At 39.7% G+C, this 15,770-nt stretch overlaps 1 protein-coding gene across 2 annotated transcripts; it reads right to left on the bottom strand.

Moving 5' to 3' along the window:
- Positions 1-15,720, bottom strand: LOC111331949 (SNF2 related chromatin remodeling annealing helicase 1). 2 transcript variants are annotated; one of them, XM_088740744.1, is made up of 18 exons: positions 15,472-15,607; positions 15,052-15,322; positions 14,507-14,557; positions 13,637-13,820; positions 12,517-12,667; positions 11,892-12,053; positions 9,300-9,365; positions 8,218-8,358; positions 7,204-7,283; positions 6,593-6,644; positions 6,389-6,460; positions 5,003-5,073; positions 3,835-3,934; positions 2,815-2,938; positions 2,262-2,320; positions 1,875-1,975; positions 1,502-1,586; positions 1-1,396 (listed from the first exon to the last, which is right to left on the bottom strand). In XM_088740744.1, the coding sequence occupies exons 1-18, from the start codon at positions 15,472-15,474 to the stop codon at positions 1,004-1,006; spliced, it is 2,166 nt and encodes a 721-aa protein (XP_088596870.1). In that variant the 5' UTR covers positions 15,475-15,607; the 3' UTR covers positions 1-1,003. The 2 variants fall into 2 exon arrangements, with proteins under 2 accessions (XP_088596870.1, XP_088596869.1); XM_088740743.1 differs by having other exon boundaries at positions 15,052-15,720.
- Between the last annotated feature and the right edge of the window lie 50 nt (positions 15,721-15,770).

The raw sequence follows: 15,770 nt of genomic DNA, 5'->3' as shown, positions 1-15,770 counted from the left end.
TTTTAAGGTTCATCACAAAGGTGATCAGAAGAAAATTTATTTGCGAGACACTCAACTTCCTGGTACAATTTGTCATTCCTCCTCTAAATTTTTGGTGCACTGAAAACCGAAACCGCGAGAATTGCAAATTGTTTCAATTCTATGTTTTGTAAAATTTGTAGACGTAGATAACTTGACCAACTAGGTGTCGCAAGTTGTTGGAAGGGTAGAATTTCATCTCGATGTTCACGAATTTTTGTCCGCAGGCAGTAATAATGGGATATCGCGGTACACTACTGTTGCCAATATAAGTATGTGTCAAGAACTCTACGCTCATTAGCAAAGAAAATGAATAAGATCTAGCACTAAAGAACAGTCTTCATGCACTTTTCATATTTACTTGTTTTAAAAATAAGGTAATTATGTAAATTTTTAGGGCCTACCTTTGCTGTCCGTTCATCGATAAAATTCATTCCCAGGCAACACAAGTACAGCACAAGATGATAAGAGCATGGGTACCAGATAACAAAACCCTTACAGATTACACTGTAACAGATATTATGTTTCTTTGAATTCATTTCTTGGCTTTATAACTCTTTCCTTCTAGTTGACAATTTGTAATGGTAAAATTTGTGGCTACGGTATGTCTTCTTTGTTTCTATTTTATACAACGAGCTAAATACTACACGCTTACAATGTGTTTGCTGCTTTTTCAATATTTATTTACAAGCCGGGAGTTCTAAGGCTTGGCTGAAGTTGTTGAGTTCGTCCAACACGACGCACAGATTTAAAAATGTTGGCAAGGATTTCTACACAAAGCAAGCGACGTTAACATCCGTAAATTCGATCACAAAACAACAACCGTGTAAGAAATAGGTACCTTGAAATGTAGACTTGGTAAAACGGGTTTTAGTCTAACTACGTTTTATTTTATCATGGGTGATAAACGGTCACACGCCTCACATCAGACGGAGAAAAATTGTCATCTTAACACCAGACAACTAAAACAAGGGATGGGTCTTTTTCAACGCCGTTGTCTCTTAGCAGAGGGTTCTGTTAGAGCTGATCCTTTCGATTCACACCGCGTGTTTTGACTTCCTATCATATCAAATAGTGCGGTATCACTTGTCTCTTCCGCATCTCCAAAGTCGTCAAACCAGTCAAACTTGTCAGCTAATAAATCTGCAAACTTGCTTCCGGTCTTTGAAACACTCTCTTTGGGTTTCGTCCGTTTTCTTGCGTCACTTCCGCCATCTTTCGGTTGTCTTGTTTCCACAGCAACAGACTCCGTATGGATTTCAAAGTCTGAGTTATTGTTCAATGATGTCGTGGTTTCAGCTTCACTTGAGGGGCTGACAGCCGCGTAATCTTCCACGAAAGATTCCACAAAAGAAAATAGCGTCTGTTGTCTTGGATCCTGAGAAACAAACCCACAAAAATAGTTCGTAACTTAACAGGTAATGAACAACTCTAGTTGGTGCCGAAAAATGATTACAACCACGTTATGTAAGTTGAAGAGTACCTTGAAGAACGTGCAGTCAGCTTCTAACACGTCTTCTGAAAGACCTGCTTTACCTAGAACTTCCAATTTGTTTTGAATCAGCGGCCTGAAAAAAAAAAATAAAAGAAAGGAACAAGGAAATAAATGTCCATTGGTGCAAACATGGTGTTGGGTTCGTTGTGACAAAAGCAGAAGAATAACAATGTTGAGAAAGATGATTGACTAAAAATCCAATGCAAATTTTAGAAAAAACAGAACCGAGTTGTTGAAAAGGCTGACATAACAGACTCGTTGAAAAAACGTCGCAAAGCACGTTTGTATTCCATAAGACCTTGAATGGCATCAAAATCACACCAAGCATTCATGATAAACAAAGTTAGTTGTCACTGCGTACCACAGGTAATCATCAGCAGTCTTTTTGGCAACAAGGTAGTGAATATTTACGGAATTCTTCTGACCGATTCTGTGCACACGGTCCTCTGCCTGGACAAGAGCCTGGAAATAAGGCAAACAAATAATAAGCTTTATGACTGTGACGCTTCTTGATTAGTCCAACAACTGTTGCAACTTGATCCTATAGCAGCCAATCAGAACAAAGAACCAGTGACGCAGTAGTTTACAAGACTCATAAGTATTATTTGCACGCCTCAAGCCCCTCTTTGCTCAGTTCCGTCCGCATTTTGTGACTATTAATTCAGCTAAGTACTTTTTAAAATATTTCTTTTAGTTTAAATACAGTCTATGATATCATCAGGGAATAATCCATTGCTCAAAGTCTCACCCCAGGATTCCAGAAGAGTTCAGCAAACACAACCGCGCTGGCCTCGGTAAGAGTCAAACCTAATGGTAAAACAAAAATTTAATCTAGAATAATACAACAAGAGAGTAGAATGAGTTGAAGTCTCCTCAGACAAGCTATGAAAATGTCAAATTCTGCAGCATCGCCAAGACTTTGTTGTCCTCACTTACAATGTAGATCGAAAAGCAGTTCTTCGGTTCACTCAAGAAGCTAGAGTCGTTCTCGGCTTTCGCCTTGCGCGACTCTTACGCTTCTTTCGTGCCCAGCAACCTCCCGCGTGTACCCATAACTCAATGGTGTACTTTGTGGTGTTTACTATTTGTTTTATAACATAACATTGATACATTGTAGCAAAAGAGTTCTCTTTTAATTAACACTGAATTCTTACGTGACCAGAAAAAACAATCGTGGAAACTAGTCTTTGCATTTGCTCACGTCAGCAGCGTAAACCCATGGGATAAAACCGGGTAGACAAGTGACCAGTCAGAGCGCGCGCTTTACTCTGGTTATGTTCTAATAAAAGTTGTGGCTTCACCTGTATTCGCGGCTGTGATTGACAAAACAGCGACTAAACACTCTTTGTTTTGCTGAAACTGATCACACAAACTCTGCCGAACTCCTGCTGGTGTGCTGCCATCGATACGAATGAACTTATACTTCTGAAAGGAAAAGGAAAAAGTGACTAAAAGTTTACATGAAAATCACCACTGTCAATCTCAATCCTGGTCACAGTCGCGTTCACTGATCACATAAAAAAGGGTTATAAAGTTCTCATTGCCCAAGTTTTTTGACCTGTAACTTGGTTAAACAGTAGAAGTTCAATTTTAAATTGAGATTCAATTAATTTTCTGTCAATAGATGTGACGCGGTTTGACGAGGCGGCCTGGTGATGAATTGATAGGTTCTATCCCTGCTCGTGGTCGCCTTGTTCTGCTCTTGGCCAAGCCACCTCGCTACTAAAAATGGCGCGGAAAGAGAGGGAGGAGAGGAGGAGGTACCTGTAATGCACTATCATCCCCTGGGGGAGTAGTATCACTCGGTCGTGGTCGCAATATGCGACAGAAAGTGAGCTAGTCTCATACATTTATTTATCATATAAGGGGCAAAATTACTGAATTGTGATTGGTCAAGACAGAGGGCATTTATTCTTAATTTTTGTAATTGCCCCGGGCAAAATTACTTGAAAATGATTGGCTGAAAATCGCTTAGCAACGGCTGCCAAGGTAAAGAAATTTCTGTTTGTTTTGTAACAATGGCGTCCCGCTTTGCGCGAGATCAGTAAGAAAACATTTTGCCCCTTATATTATAAACAAGTAATCACATGGTTCCTCGTAAAATTAAGGATTAATATCACTTGTGTTTTCGGAAGTTGCAGAAATTGCCCTCGTCGCTGCGCCACTCGGGCAATTTCAGCAACTTCCGAAAACACAAGTGATATTAATCCTTAATTTTACGAGGAACCATGTGATTACCTATACTAATTTATCGACACATGGGGTTAACATTCAGATAACCAATACGGTTAACATTCATATAATCAATACGTAGTACTGACCTTTTGAGTGAGACAACTGGCAATGTCGTCCAGCATCATTTTGTGATGGGCAAAAACTAGAAATTTGCGGCCACTTTCAAGAAGGTCGATTATGTAGTCCCTGACGATGGAACCAGCCAATGAAAGGCGGTTTGCAACTTACAAAATGTCAAGTCTCTTTACTGGAGCAAAATCTCTCCTTTTACTTTCGTTAAAACTGAATAATCACTATTATTAGCTCATCAGCTGGTATGTCAATTATTTACTGCCTGGTTGAGCGTATATGCAAGGAATACTTGAAAATCATTTCACGAGCACGTGTGGGATACGACCTATCAAGTCGCTATGTTAGCTGCAAGAATTGCACATGTGAAATTACCACTTTTTAACTAACGACTTCAAATGAGAAAACTCTTTCGAACTTTGTTCTTCAAAAGGAAAATCTGATGATGATGATGAACAGTATACTTTAACTAAGCCAGGGGTATATATATATCTTATTAACCAAGCGCTAGGGCCGTACTGGGAGAATATCGGCTCGAGGTCTTGACAGTACGGACCGAGCGCAGCGAGGTCCGTACAAAAAAGACCGAGGGCCGATATTCTTCCAGTACGGTCCCGAGCAAGCTTGGTTAATAAGAGATTTATTATACGACTGAAGTTCAAAGGGACACAAGTGCGGTATCATTCGGAACCATTCGGGACAGTGCCCGGTCCAATACTTAGAGAAAATTGGACCGGCAAAAGAGCATTTTGATTGGTTGAATTTAGTTATTGGCCCTCTGACTGCCCGAGTCGTGTAATAAACGTAGTTATTAAGGGTGTATATGAATGCCTTCAAATTCAACGACTTCCCACAAACTGTTCGTTTGGGAAGCAGTGCCTTTTTCTGGATGATTATCAATTTAACAGGTATTCTTCTGCATTTGACCAAAATTAGGTCTTTCTTAATTTATGCTTGTTTAAGGATCAACTTTTTCTTTATCTGGGAAATCTTACAATAGTTCTAAAATAAACTGCAAAGTGTTTTATTTCCCACAAAGATAAATGAACTAGGGTTTGTTTTCCTCTATACGCATGCACCACCCGATTTATGCATGGACAAGTAAATAAGTCAAATTTAGGCCTGTGCTTGCAGTGAAAAAACATATGTAAGATATGTTTTGAAGAAGTAGAATCTACCGCTTACCTGACCGCAAGAATTTTGCTGGCGCTTGTTTCAAAGAAATATTTGAGAAGGGCTCCGTGTTGTTCTTGTTGCTGGAAAAAGAACAAGAACACATCACACTTGATTGACAGGTAAAAGGAGGCGGTAACAGTTTACTGACAACCTGTCTGGAAAGATTATGTTCACTCTACACACGAGCTGAAAACTCGTGCCCAGGGGCTCTCATCTCTCTCCCTCCAAGAGCAAGCCTGGGACAAGATTGAAGGTGGTGCGTAGCTTTGAATAGTATTTAAACCGAACAGCACAACCAGAGAGATATAAGTCAGATTTGCTTTTAATCGTAAAGTTAATCGTTTAATTATTTCACCTTATTATGCACGCAAACGCAGCAAGAGCACTGATAAAATAAAAAAGGGGGTAAGTTTGTAAAGAAACTGCGGTGCTGCGTCGGTGGGGGTAACATGGTAATGTGTTAAAATCAACTAAGTTGAAATTGTAAATTGGCCACCGTTAAAAGTTAAAAAGCTGACGTTTCGAGCGTTAGTCCTTCGTCATTTTGCTCTCTCAAATTACATTGATAAAATATCCTTCCTTAATTTTCTTCAAGTTACCTCGACTGCTCTCCAAAATACAACTTCTCCGAACTAAAAAAAACACAAACTTTTCATAAAGGATCACGCACTTTCCGCGAAATACTTACCCTTTAACTCCCAGAAGTGATTAACATGTAACTTCTCCTTGTAATATCCACATGTTATCCAACAAATAGGTAATGAGACTAGAGGTTTTGTACAGCAGCCATGTTGGATGGCAGGAAAAATGTAAGTATTTTGCATAAGAAAAAATTTTTTTTCCCATGGGTAAAATGATCTACTGTTCCTGCCATCCAACATGGCTGCTGTGCAAAACCTCTATACTCAAACTTATCAGGTGGAAGTTGTTATCTTGATTTAACACCAAATTCTCGTAACTATTTGACAAGGAAATGTGTTGCCGCTTCAAGGGAGAATCAACAATCAGGTCTTGGGTGTTAAACCGCCTCCCGGTTAGCTCAATGGATAGAGCGCTGGACTGTAGTGCGGGAGGTCGAGGGTTCGAGCCCCGGCCGGACCAACACTCAAGGTCTTAAAATAATTGAGAATTGAGAACCTTTCTATAACATCAAGAAATGGTTAGATATTCTAGTCTTCTCGGATAGGGACGAATAAATGGAGGTTCCGTCTCCTGCGGGGTTGGGGCAGGAGACGTTAATTTCCCACACACGAGATTACTGTGTGATGGATGTCCTCCCCTGGGGTGGGATGGGTGAGTTAGGACAGCAGGTCCACATCAGCTATTACAGCTGCCAATTAATCAACCTGCTTAAACAAATAAATGAACTTCAACTTCAAAGAGTTAAAACTTTACCTTAGCTTTGGAAACCTCCTTAGCAACCTTTTCCAAATTTTTGGTCTTTATAAGTGATGGATCCAGCAGCACCTACAAAAGGATCGAAAGGATCACAAGTGTATTAGCTGCCCTTATCTCGAGGAGGCTAATTTTAAAAGACGAAAATAAAGAAAACAAAAACAGCAACTACCATAAATGAATATAAGAATTTCATGAAAATACCATTTGTCGTCGTTTAGAAGGTAGTTGAGAGAGAACTTCTTTCTTTAAACGTCTGCAGAAAATTTACAAAAGAGATGATCATACTTCAGAAATGCCGAATGGTTACAGTAAAAGGTGGCAGCCTATACTATTCCGGGCAATCAATAGGATGTAATTTGGGCCGCGCCTAAAGGCGGATCGTGAAATGTTTAGTTTCGCACGTCCGAAGTGATGCACTGCGGAACAAAACCTGTGGCTAGACAGGTGACTGTAAGAAATCTCCGTTTTGTTGATTCGTCTTACTAAGCAACATTTGTTCTCAGTTTGGATACGTTCCGATGTCCATCATTTTCTTTGTGTTGTCTAGCTTTAGTACATTTCAGTACATTACGAGTTACTTCTCACGATTGTTACATGATGGGATAGGGACGCACGGTCGAACATACGGTTAATTCATGACATCAAGACCAAATTTTCTCGGCTTGATAGGTTTGATATTCCCTTATGGTGCTAAGTTAAAGAGCTGTGCGCACTGGGGCTCCGCTAATATATATATATATATATATATATATATATATATATATATATATATATATATAGCCGTTCTCAGGCTCAAACAGATTCTATTCTACCTGATCATCATCTTTTCCTCCAACAGTAGTTGAAGCTCCTGCATGTTGGATGCGCCTGAAAAATCCCAACCAAACCGATTCTACAAAAAGAAACAATTCATGTAATAACGAAGGTCATAAGCACAAAAATCGAAATGAAATAATAATTTTCATAATGGTTATAACAATAAACTAACACTGAGAGCAATAGCGGTAATACAAAGGAGACGTACAGTAACGGCCAAAGGAATGGCAGCGCCTACGCGCGCGCAAAATGCGTGCAAGATGACGGATTTACGCGCAAATTACGCGCGCGTAAAATTTTGTTTGAACTTTAAAACGCACTTTAAATTACACGCAATCCGCGTGTAATTTGACTCCATAACAAGTTGGATTCTTTTGAAGAGAGATGTACATTGTATGATTCTAACTACACAAGTGCAGCAGCAATACCTGGTCGAACCTAAGCCAAACTAATCATAAAGGCCAGTTAAAATTAAGGCAAATGTCACGAGATACCAGTAAGAACTCAAACCTTGAAAAACGCGCCAATTCCAATTGCGATTGGTGATTGGTTGGGCGGTGAGAGTTTTCTGAACCAAGCAAAGACTGGAACGAAGCAAAACCAATGCACTCGGGGATTATTTCGACACTCATCGAACATTTCTCTAATTAATACCAATCTAAATCAAACTACCATGAAAATTAGTAGTTTTCTTTGTACGCAATCCAACATTATTGTTAATCAAGTTTCATACAATTCGACTCAGGGGTTATTTTCAAACGTCTCAGGAGTTACCAAACCTAAGGATCTTTTTTTGGCCTTCTTTTCATTCTAAATCAAGATATCAATACTTTGTTTCAGGAAAACGAACCAAATGGACTAGCTTTCAGCCACAATTCTCTCCACTATTCCTTAGATTAAATTTTAAAGAATGGTTTCAGACAAATAACATTACAAGTAAAGTTGTAGCGACTTTTAGGAAAGGTTCCAAGTAATCTTCTGCCCTTAGGCTTCAAAGGACTTTAACCCACCTGTTGGCCGGCACAGTAGCGGATTCCAAACAGATGAAATATGGGAAATAACAATGGCTGGACGGCACAGATCTGGGTGTACAGCTCTAACGGCCTCGAGAGAGCTGGGGTTCCAGATAACAGGATCACACGAGTGGCTGCCTGAAACACAAAGATTAAAAAAAGAAGTAACATGACACAGTGGAACATTGATTTAACGAGCCTCTTTACAACGAAGTCCTATAACGAACGATATTTCAGTTTCAGCCCGGTTAAAATTACAGTAAAATGTATGTCACACAACCTCGATATAACGAACCAATTTCCCCAGTCCCTTGGCCCTTCGTTAAATCGAGGTTCCACTGCATAAAATTACGAAAAGATGATGACACTGAAATAAAAGTATAACAACTTCTTGAAAAGGAAAAAAAGATGTTGGCTAGTAACAAAATAATGAAATAACCACAGCTGTTGCTGAAGGCTACTTCAACGGTAACAAAGCAGCATGATAAGCTAAATAAAAGGTCTACAGATTAAGGCGAATAGTAGTCTCCCGGCTTTGCAACTGTTGTTTGTTGTTATCATTAAAAACTTCCCCCATCAACTCCCTCCTTCCCCCTCCCCCCCCCCCCCCCCCACATACAACACCAATGACTGCTCATAACACAATCCCATTCCTTTCTCCTTCCATTTGTGTGGCTAATCACACAGTCCCTAGTATGATCCTTTCGTGAGTTGCACCAAGATCATTTGTCCAATCACATCTTGTGTTTCTTTGTTGATGTTTATTGAGTTAAAAGAACTTGCAGAGACAAAATGGAACGAGTGATTGTTCCAATCCTTGATAATGTAACACACTCAACACAAACGGATTCAAATGAAGTTCTGGTTTAAGAAGTTGTTGCTGGGAGCATTTTGCGCGACTTGACCAAACAACAGTTATGACAGAGATGCTTTCACATGTCATAAATTTATGTGAGAGAGAAATCTTCAGCCCTCTAGTATTCACTACCATGTATCAAAAACTGGCACTTGACTTCTCTATATCCTAAGACATCATAATCATCTCATTTTCAAAATAATTTAACAGTGATTGCATGTACCTTAAGAAGTGACAAGGCAGCCTGGGTTCTGGAGGCCTTATAGTTCTTGATAAAATGACATTCATCCTGGCATGAAGGGACAGTGAATTTAAGCAAAATCTGCTGATGGACTTAACTGGCTGACTCATTGACTGACCAACTGAATGACTGATTAAATGACTGACTGACTGACTGAGAGACTAGATGCCTGACTGAATGAATGAATGACTGACTGACTGACTAACTGAGAGACTAGATGCCTGACTGAATGAATGACTGACTGACTGACTAACTGAGAGACTAGATGCCTGACTGAATGACTGACTGACTGACTGACTAACTGAGAGACTAGATGCCTGACTGAATGACTGACTGACTGAATGTCTAAAGGATGAAAGTTTCTAAAGAAACTGTGGTGCTGTGTCGGTGGGGGTAAGAAGGTAATTTGGTTACATCAACTAAGTTGAAATTGTAAATTGGCCACTGTAATGAGTTAAAAAAGCTGATATTTTGAGCATTAGCCCTTCCTAAGAGCAAATCTTGTTTCACTCTGACAAAGGGCTAATGCTCAAAACGTCAGCTTTTTAACTCATTATGGTGGCCAATTTACAATTTAAACTTAGTTGATACACCAAATTGACTGAATGTTTGACTGAATGACTGAATAAAGGCTGATAGTTTCTAAAGAAACTGTTAGGGGTTGCGTCGGTGGGGGTAACGAAATAACTTGGATATATCAACAAAGTTGAAATGGTAAATTGGCCACCGTAACGATTACAAAAGCTGACGTTTTGAGCGTTAGCCCTTTGTCAGAGCTTTTGTAATCGTTACGGTGGCCAATTTACCATTTCAACTTTGTTGATATATCCAAATTATGAATGACTGACTGACTGACTGACTGAATGACTGTCTGAATGACTGACTGGCTGACTGACTGACTAACAGAATGACCGACTGGCTGAATGACTGACTGGCTGACTGACTGGCTGACTGACTAACAGAATGACCGACTGGCTGAATGACCGACTGGCTGACTGACTGACTAAAAGACTGACCGACTGGCTGAATGACTGACTGGCTGACTGACTGACTAACTGAATGATTGACTGGCTGAATGACTGACTGGCTGACTGACTGACTCACAGAATGACCGACTGGCTGAATGACTTACCGACTGACTAACTGACTGACTGACTTACCGACTGACTAACTGACTGACTGACCTACCGATTGACTAACTGACTGACTGACTTACCAACTGACTAACTGACTGACTGACCTACCAACTGACTAACTGACTGACTGACTTACCGACTGACTAACTGACTGACTGACTTACCGACTGACTAACTGACTGACTGACTTACCAACTGACTAACTGACTGACTGACTTACCGACTGACTAACTGACTGACTGACTTACCGACTGACTAACTGACTGACTGACTTACCGACTGACTAACTGACTGACTGACTTACTGACTGACTAACTGACTGACTGACTTACCGACTGACTAACTGACTGACCGACTTACCAACTGACTAACTGACTGACTGACTTACTGACTGACTAACTGACTGACTGACTTACCGACTGACTAACTGACTGACTGACTTACCGACTGACTAACTGACTGACTGACTTACCGACTGACTAACTGACTGACTGACTTACCAACTGACTAACTGACTGACTGACTTACCGACTGACTAACTGACTGACTGACTTACCGACTGACTAACTGACTGACTGACTTACCAACTGACTAACTGACTGACTGACTTACCGACTGACTAACTGACTGACTGACTTACTGACTGACTAACTGACTGACTGACTTACCGACTGACTAACTGACTGACTGACTTACCAACTGACTAACTGACTGACTGACTTACTGACTAACTGACTGACTGACTTACCGACTGACTAACTGACTGACTGACTTACCGACTGACTAACTGACTGACTGACTTACCGACTGACTAACTGACTGACTGACTTACTGACTGACTAACTGACTGACTGACTTACCGACTGACTAACTGACTGACTGACTTACCGACTGACTAACTGACTGACTGACTTACCGACTGACTAACTGACTGACTGACTTACCGACTGACTAACTGACTGACTGACTTACCAACTGACTAACTGACTGACTGACTTACCAACTGACTAACTGACTGACTGACTTACCGACTGACTAACTGACTGACTGACTTACCGACTGACTAACTGACTGACCGACTTACCGACTGACTAACTGACTGACTGACTTACTGACTGACTAACTGACTGACTTACCGACTGACTAACTGACTGACTAGCTGATTGATGACAGACTGACTGACTGAACGACAGATTGAGTAACTAATAATCTGACTGATTACCTGATTGGCTAATTGATTGACTGAATGACAAACTGACTGTCTAGATGATCAACTTTTTTACAGCTTTCATGCTTAAACAAAAACAGTAACGATTATATATCTAAAACTTAGTGCTTGCTACAGAATAGATTTGAAGACTTTCTTTGTGACAAAGTTTGTAGATAACACACAATATCTTCAGACGGAGATAACTCTTTCAGCCTGACTTGGACTCACCACTATAATGACTCTAAACCGTTTCTTCTTCAACTCCTCTACACATTTAGACATAAGATCATAGCTTATTACATTGATAAGCCCAGCAGTCGGATTGTCCTTTCCAGTAAGGACTACATTAATGTCTTCTGGGTCAACAGAGGGAAGCCATTTGATAAAAGCCTGCAAACAAAAGAGAATAAATGAAAGTTCTTAATTCAAAGCTTTTACTGTCATATGATGATGCCCTCGCAAGTCCATACCTTTCACAAATTTACTGATTAAAATTTTTAACTTCTTTCCCACTAGAGAGGTTATTAAAAAGAAACCAAGGAAACAAACAAACAAACAAAAAAAAAACAAAACAAAACATCTTCCTCTCCAGGAGTCAATTTTAAAATAACTTGTGCAAATGGATTTAAGGATTTTATTTTTTGGCAAATGGCTGGTGCACTCAAAGTGAGGCCATATCTGATTAATTTGAGCCCTCTTTCTCCTTAAGCACATTTTCAATCACTTCATTAACTCTTTTTTTCCAGATTGAAATAAAATTGAAGACCTTTCCTCAAACTTATTTCCTTCCGTCAAAACAATGACTTGTCTCTTTCCTTATAATTATATGACACCATATTTTAAATAAATGTACCTCTCGCCAAGCTATTCTGAGAGAGGATGGTGTGATAACCAGTAGGGGCCACTCAACGCGATAGTAGCTTGCTACACAGATGGCTTGGATTGTCTTTCCCAGTCCCATGTCATCAGCAATCAACACTCTTCCATCATGGCGTATTCCAAAACTAATGAGAGGCGTAAGTAACAGAACATTGAAGGCAGAAGTGATAATTATTCCTAAAATTCTTTAAACACAAAGGGGCGCTATGTAAAGAAGTCTTCCCTGGGAAGACCTAGGTTCATTTGTCACTCACCACTGACGTGTGCGGGTCAAATTTAAATGTTGGTAGATGAACAAAAGGAGCTAATGAGATATCTATTGTTTACTTCCACCAGCATGGTGGCATGACGTAACCTGCCAACCACCTACTTTGATCTCAAATTTACCGCCACAAATAAAGACAGTTTCCATTGGAGAAAGGAAATACAAATCTCAAAAATTCTTGTATTGTGATGAAGACATATAACAATTTTGAGGAATGTGCCTGCTGTTCACTGCTTTGGAGTAGCTGTAGCACAAGCTGACTTGACTCTTAGAGTTCTACATCACACAATGGTCGATTGACAAATGGTCCAGTGGGACCTATGGCTCCTTTTATAGCGCACCTTTGTGTTTAAGTCATTCTTGAAAATCCTCAGAAGCAGACTAATTTCGATGCGTGGCTTCCCATTCCCTAGAGATATGCTACAGTTCCAAGTGTTATTGAGCATGTCCACATTTGTGTTGCAATCTGAGTCATACTATTTTTTCCATTTACCGACCACCGGTACAAAATTATAATTGTGATCATCACTGTTTGCTGAAAAATTATTCAAAGCAAAAGGAACATTTATCTTATCTTCTTCTGGTGACATCTTAAAATCTAATTCGATCCTGTTATGTTCAGTACACGAATTCTCAAATACTACACAGATCGGTGAGAACACAAGCTTTTAATAAATCCTCTTGGATTCTTCTCTGCTGCTTGCCGGTCAGCAGCCTTTACAGGACTTCATGTTACCACAATTCCTAGGTTAGTTTCTGTCATAATTCTGAAGATAAATGAGACTCTACAGTTGTTATAACTAGAAGGTTAACCAAAAACAAAACCGACCTAACTCCTTCTAATTGAAATGGCATCAGTGCTTTAACAAGCTTGTGATCCACAGAGTTTAAATTGATATCACTGGTTGGCATTTCCTCCAGAGTGCCTGGAGTAGTCTTAAGAAATGTTGATCTCACTGCTTTAGGTAATCCTTCCACTGTAATATCAGGGGATAGGGAGTGAACCGTTTGCACTGTTGAATAAATCACACATGATTGTTGATATCAATGTATCCAAACTGAGTTTAAAGGACAATTTTTCCTCTTGCAATGGAATAAAGAGGGATCAGAGTAAAAAAAGGGCTCTTACAATAGTTGTTTGAAAAGTGGTAAAAGCTAGGAAAGTTCTGTTTCCTTCAAGCTTAGCAAAAAAAATTAAAAACAAATACTGGTTCACCCCTTAGGAAGTGGAATCCTCAAAGGAGGTGAAAAAGATGTCACCCACAGAACACCTGGAGATGTTTGCCGGAAGCAGAGATCAAGTCCATAGGCAAGAGTTGGTGTCAGCTAGAGAGGGATGCTGGGACAGGAGGCTCTAGAGAGAGACTGTTGATGGCATAATTTATGCTCCTGAGAACAAGTAAAGGGCAAACACACTTGGCTTCTTGTGTCTAAATTCCCTGTAATTATCTTACTAAAGGTGAATAATTGCAGAATATTCCCCACTCCAAAAAGAAGTGAATGTTCAGTCCATCCTTAGTTCAGATTTTTTAATTGAAAGTTCATCAGCCTTAAGGTTTTTAGAACAGCACCTTGGCAAGATTTGGTTCATGTGATTATCACTTACACCATTGTGTTGGGAAGAGGTCAGCTCCATATAATTAAACAAACTGCCATTAACAAAAAAATAAAATAATTAAGAATGCCTGATTTAACATACTGAGCTTATCATAATCTGTCAAAGAAAAGTCCCATTGCATTGTCTTTGCATCTGAAAATAAAGATAAGGAAGTTAGTGTTGATGTTTCGGAATGGACAACAGCTAAGCAGTGTTTATATACTGTACACTGAATCATGAATCATACCAACAAATGCAGGCTTCTTACCTCGGTTTTCTATCCTTGAAAGTTAAAAACATGGGCAAAAGACGGGCATGTGTGTTGATCACTTTATGAGTGACTGTCAAAGAACTTAAATATGGGTAATCCCAATAGCCAATCAGGAAAAAGGTAGATATCAGTCTCTACTAAGTGTAATTCCCAACCTCACCCAAATCTTCCTAATGACTATTTGCCCTGTTTGCAGGTGTGAAATTGATTGAAAGATTGATTGAAAGATTAATTGAAAGATGACTAATTGATTGAAAGATTGATTGATAGATTGGTTGGTTTATTGATTGATTGATCGAAATATTTTGGATTGATTGATTGATTGATTGAAAAATTGATGGATTGATTGTTTGAAAAACTGTAAAAGCCAACATACCATAATTTCTGCTTGGCAAAGTCTTGAAAATTCCTACGAGCTGTGCTTGATAAGGAACCACAACGGTAAATCGGTGTCTGCTGATCAGTGTACAGTTCCCCTTCACTTGCTTCTCTGAATTCCCCTTAAAATTCGAAACGTTACCAGTATTTGGCTTTGATGTTCCTGCTCTTGGACTTGTTCTTGAAGAAGTTGATTTAGTTGTAGTTGCTGTTCCACCAGACGATTTGCATGGACTAGTGTGTTTAAAATTTCTCGTGGATGAAGGAGTCTGAGGACAATAAAATTTGGAGATCGATCTTTGAAAGGAATTTAGCGTTCCTGCTGAGTTGAAGGTTTTAGATGTAGAGGCCAAGGAGCCTGCTGGAATTTTCTGTGAATTTACGTTAGAGCCTCTTAGGTTTGTAACATTACGATTACCATCAGCTCTGTCTGTTACTGACGGCGCTTGCTGCTGTCGTTGATCCTGGAGAGCCGCTCGTTTCTCGAGAGCTTTTCGACGATTTTCTTCAATTCTCCTCCTTTGTTCCTCTGTTAAACCTCCCGCTGACATCTATTCTGTTAAAAAGGGTCAATAAAAGCTAGGAGAATGAATAAGTTTATTTCGTATGCATCCAACTTCCCTCTTCGAAATGGCCGCCATAACTAATTACACCGCTGATAATATTGTGCGGCTCAGCATAAGTTACCCAGAAACCCTTGCTTCGTTGCGTAAGATT

This window comes from Stylophora pistillata, chromosome 12 (genome assembly GCF_964205215.1).
Source record: "Stylophora pistillata chromosome 12, jaStyPist1.2, whole genome shotgun sequence".
NCBI lineage: Eukaryota > Metazoa > Cnidaria > Anthozoa > Scleractinia > Pocilloporidae > Stylophora > Stylophora pistillata.
Note: the sequence above shows the minus strand (reverse complement) of the source record. Positions and strands in the feature narration are given on the sequence as shown.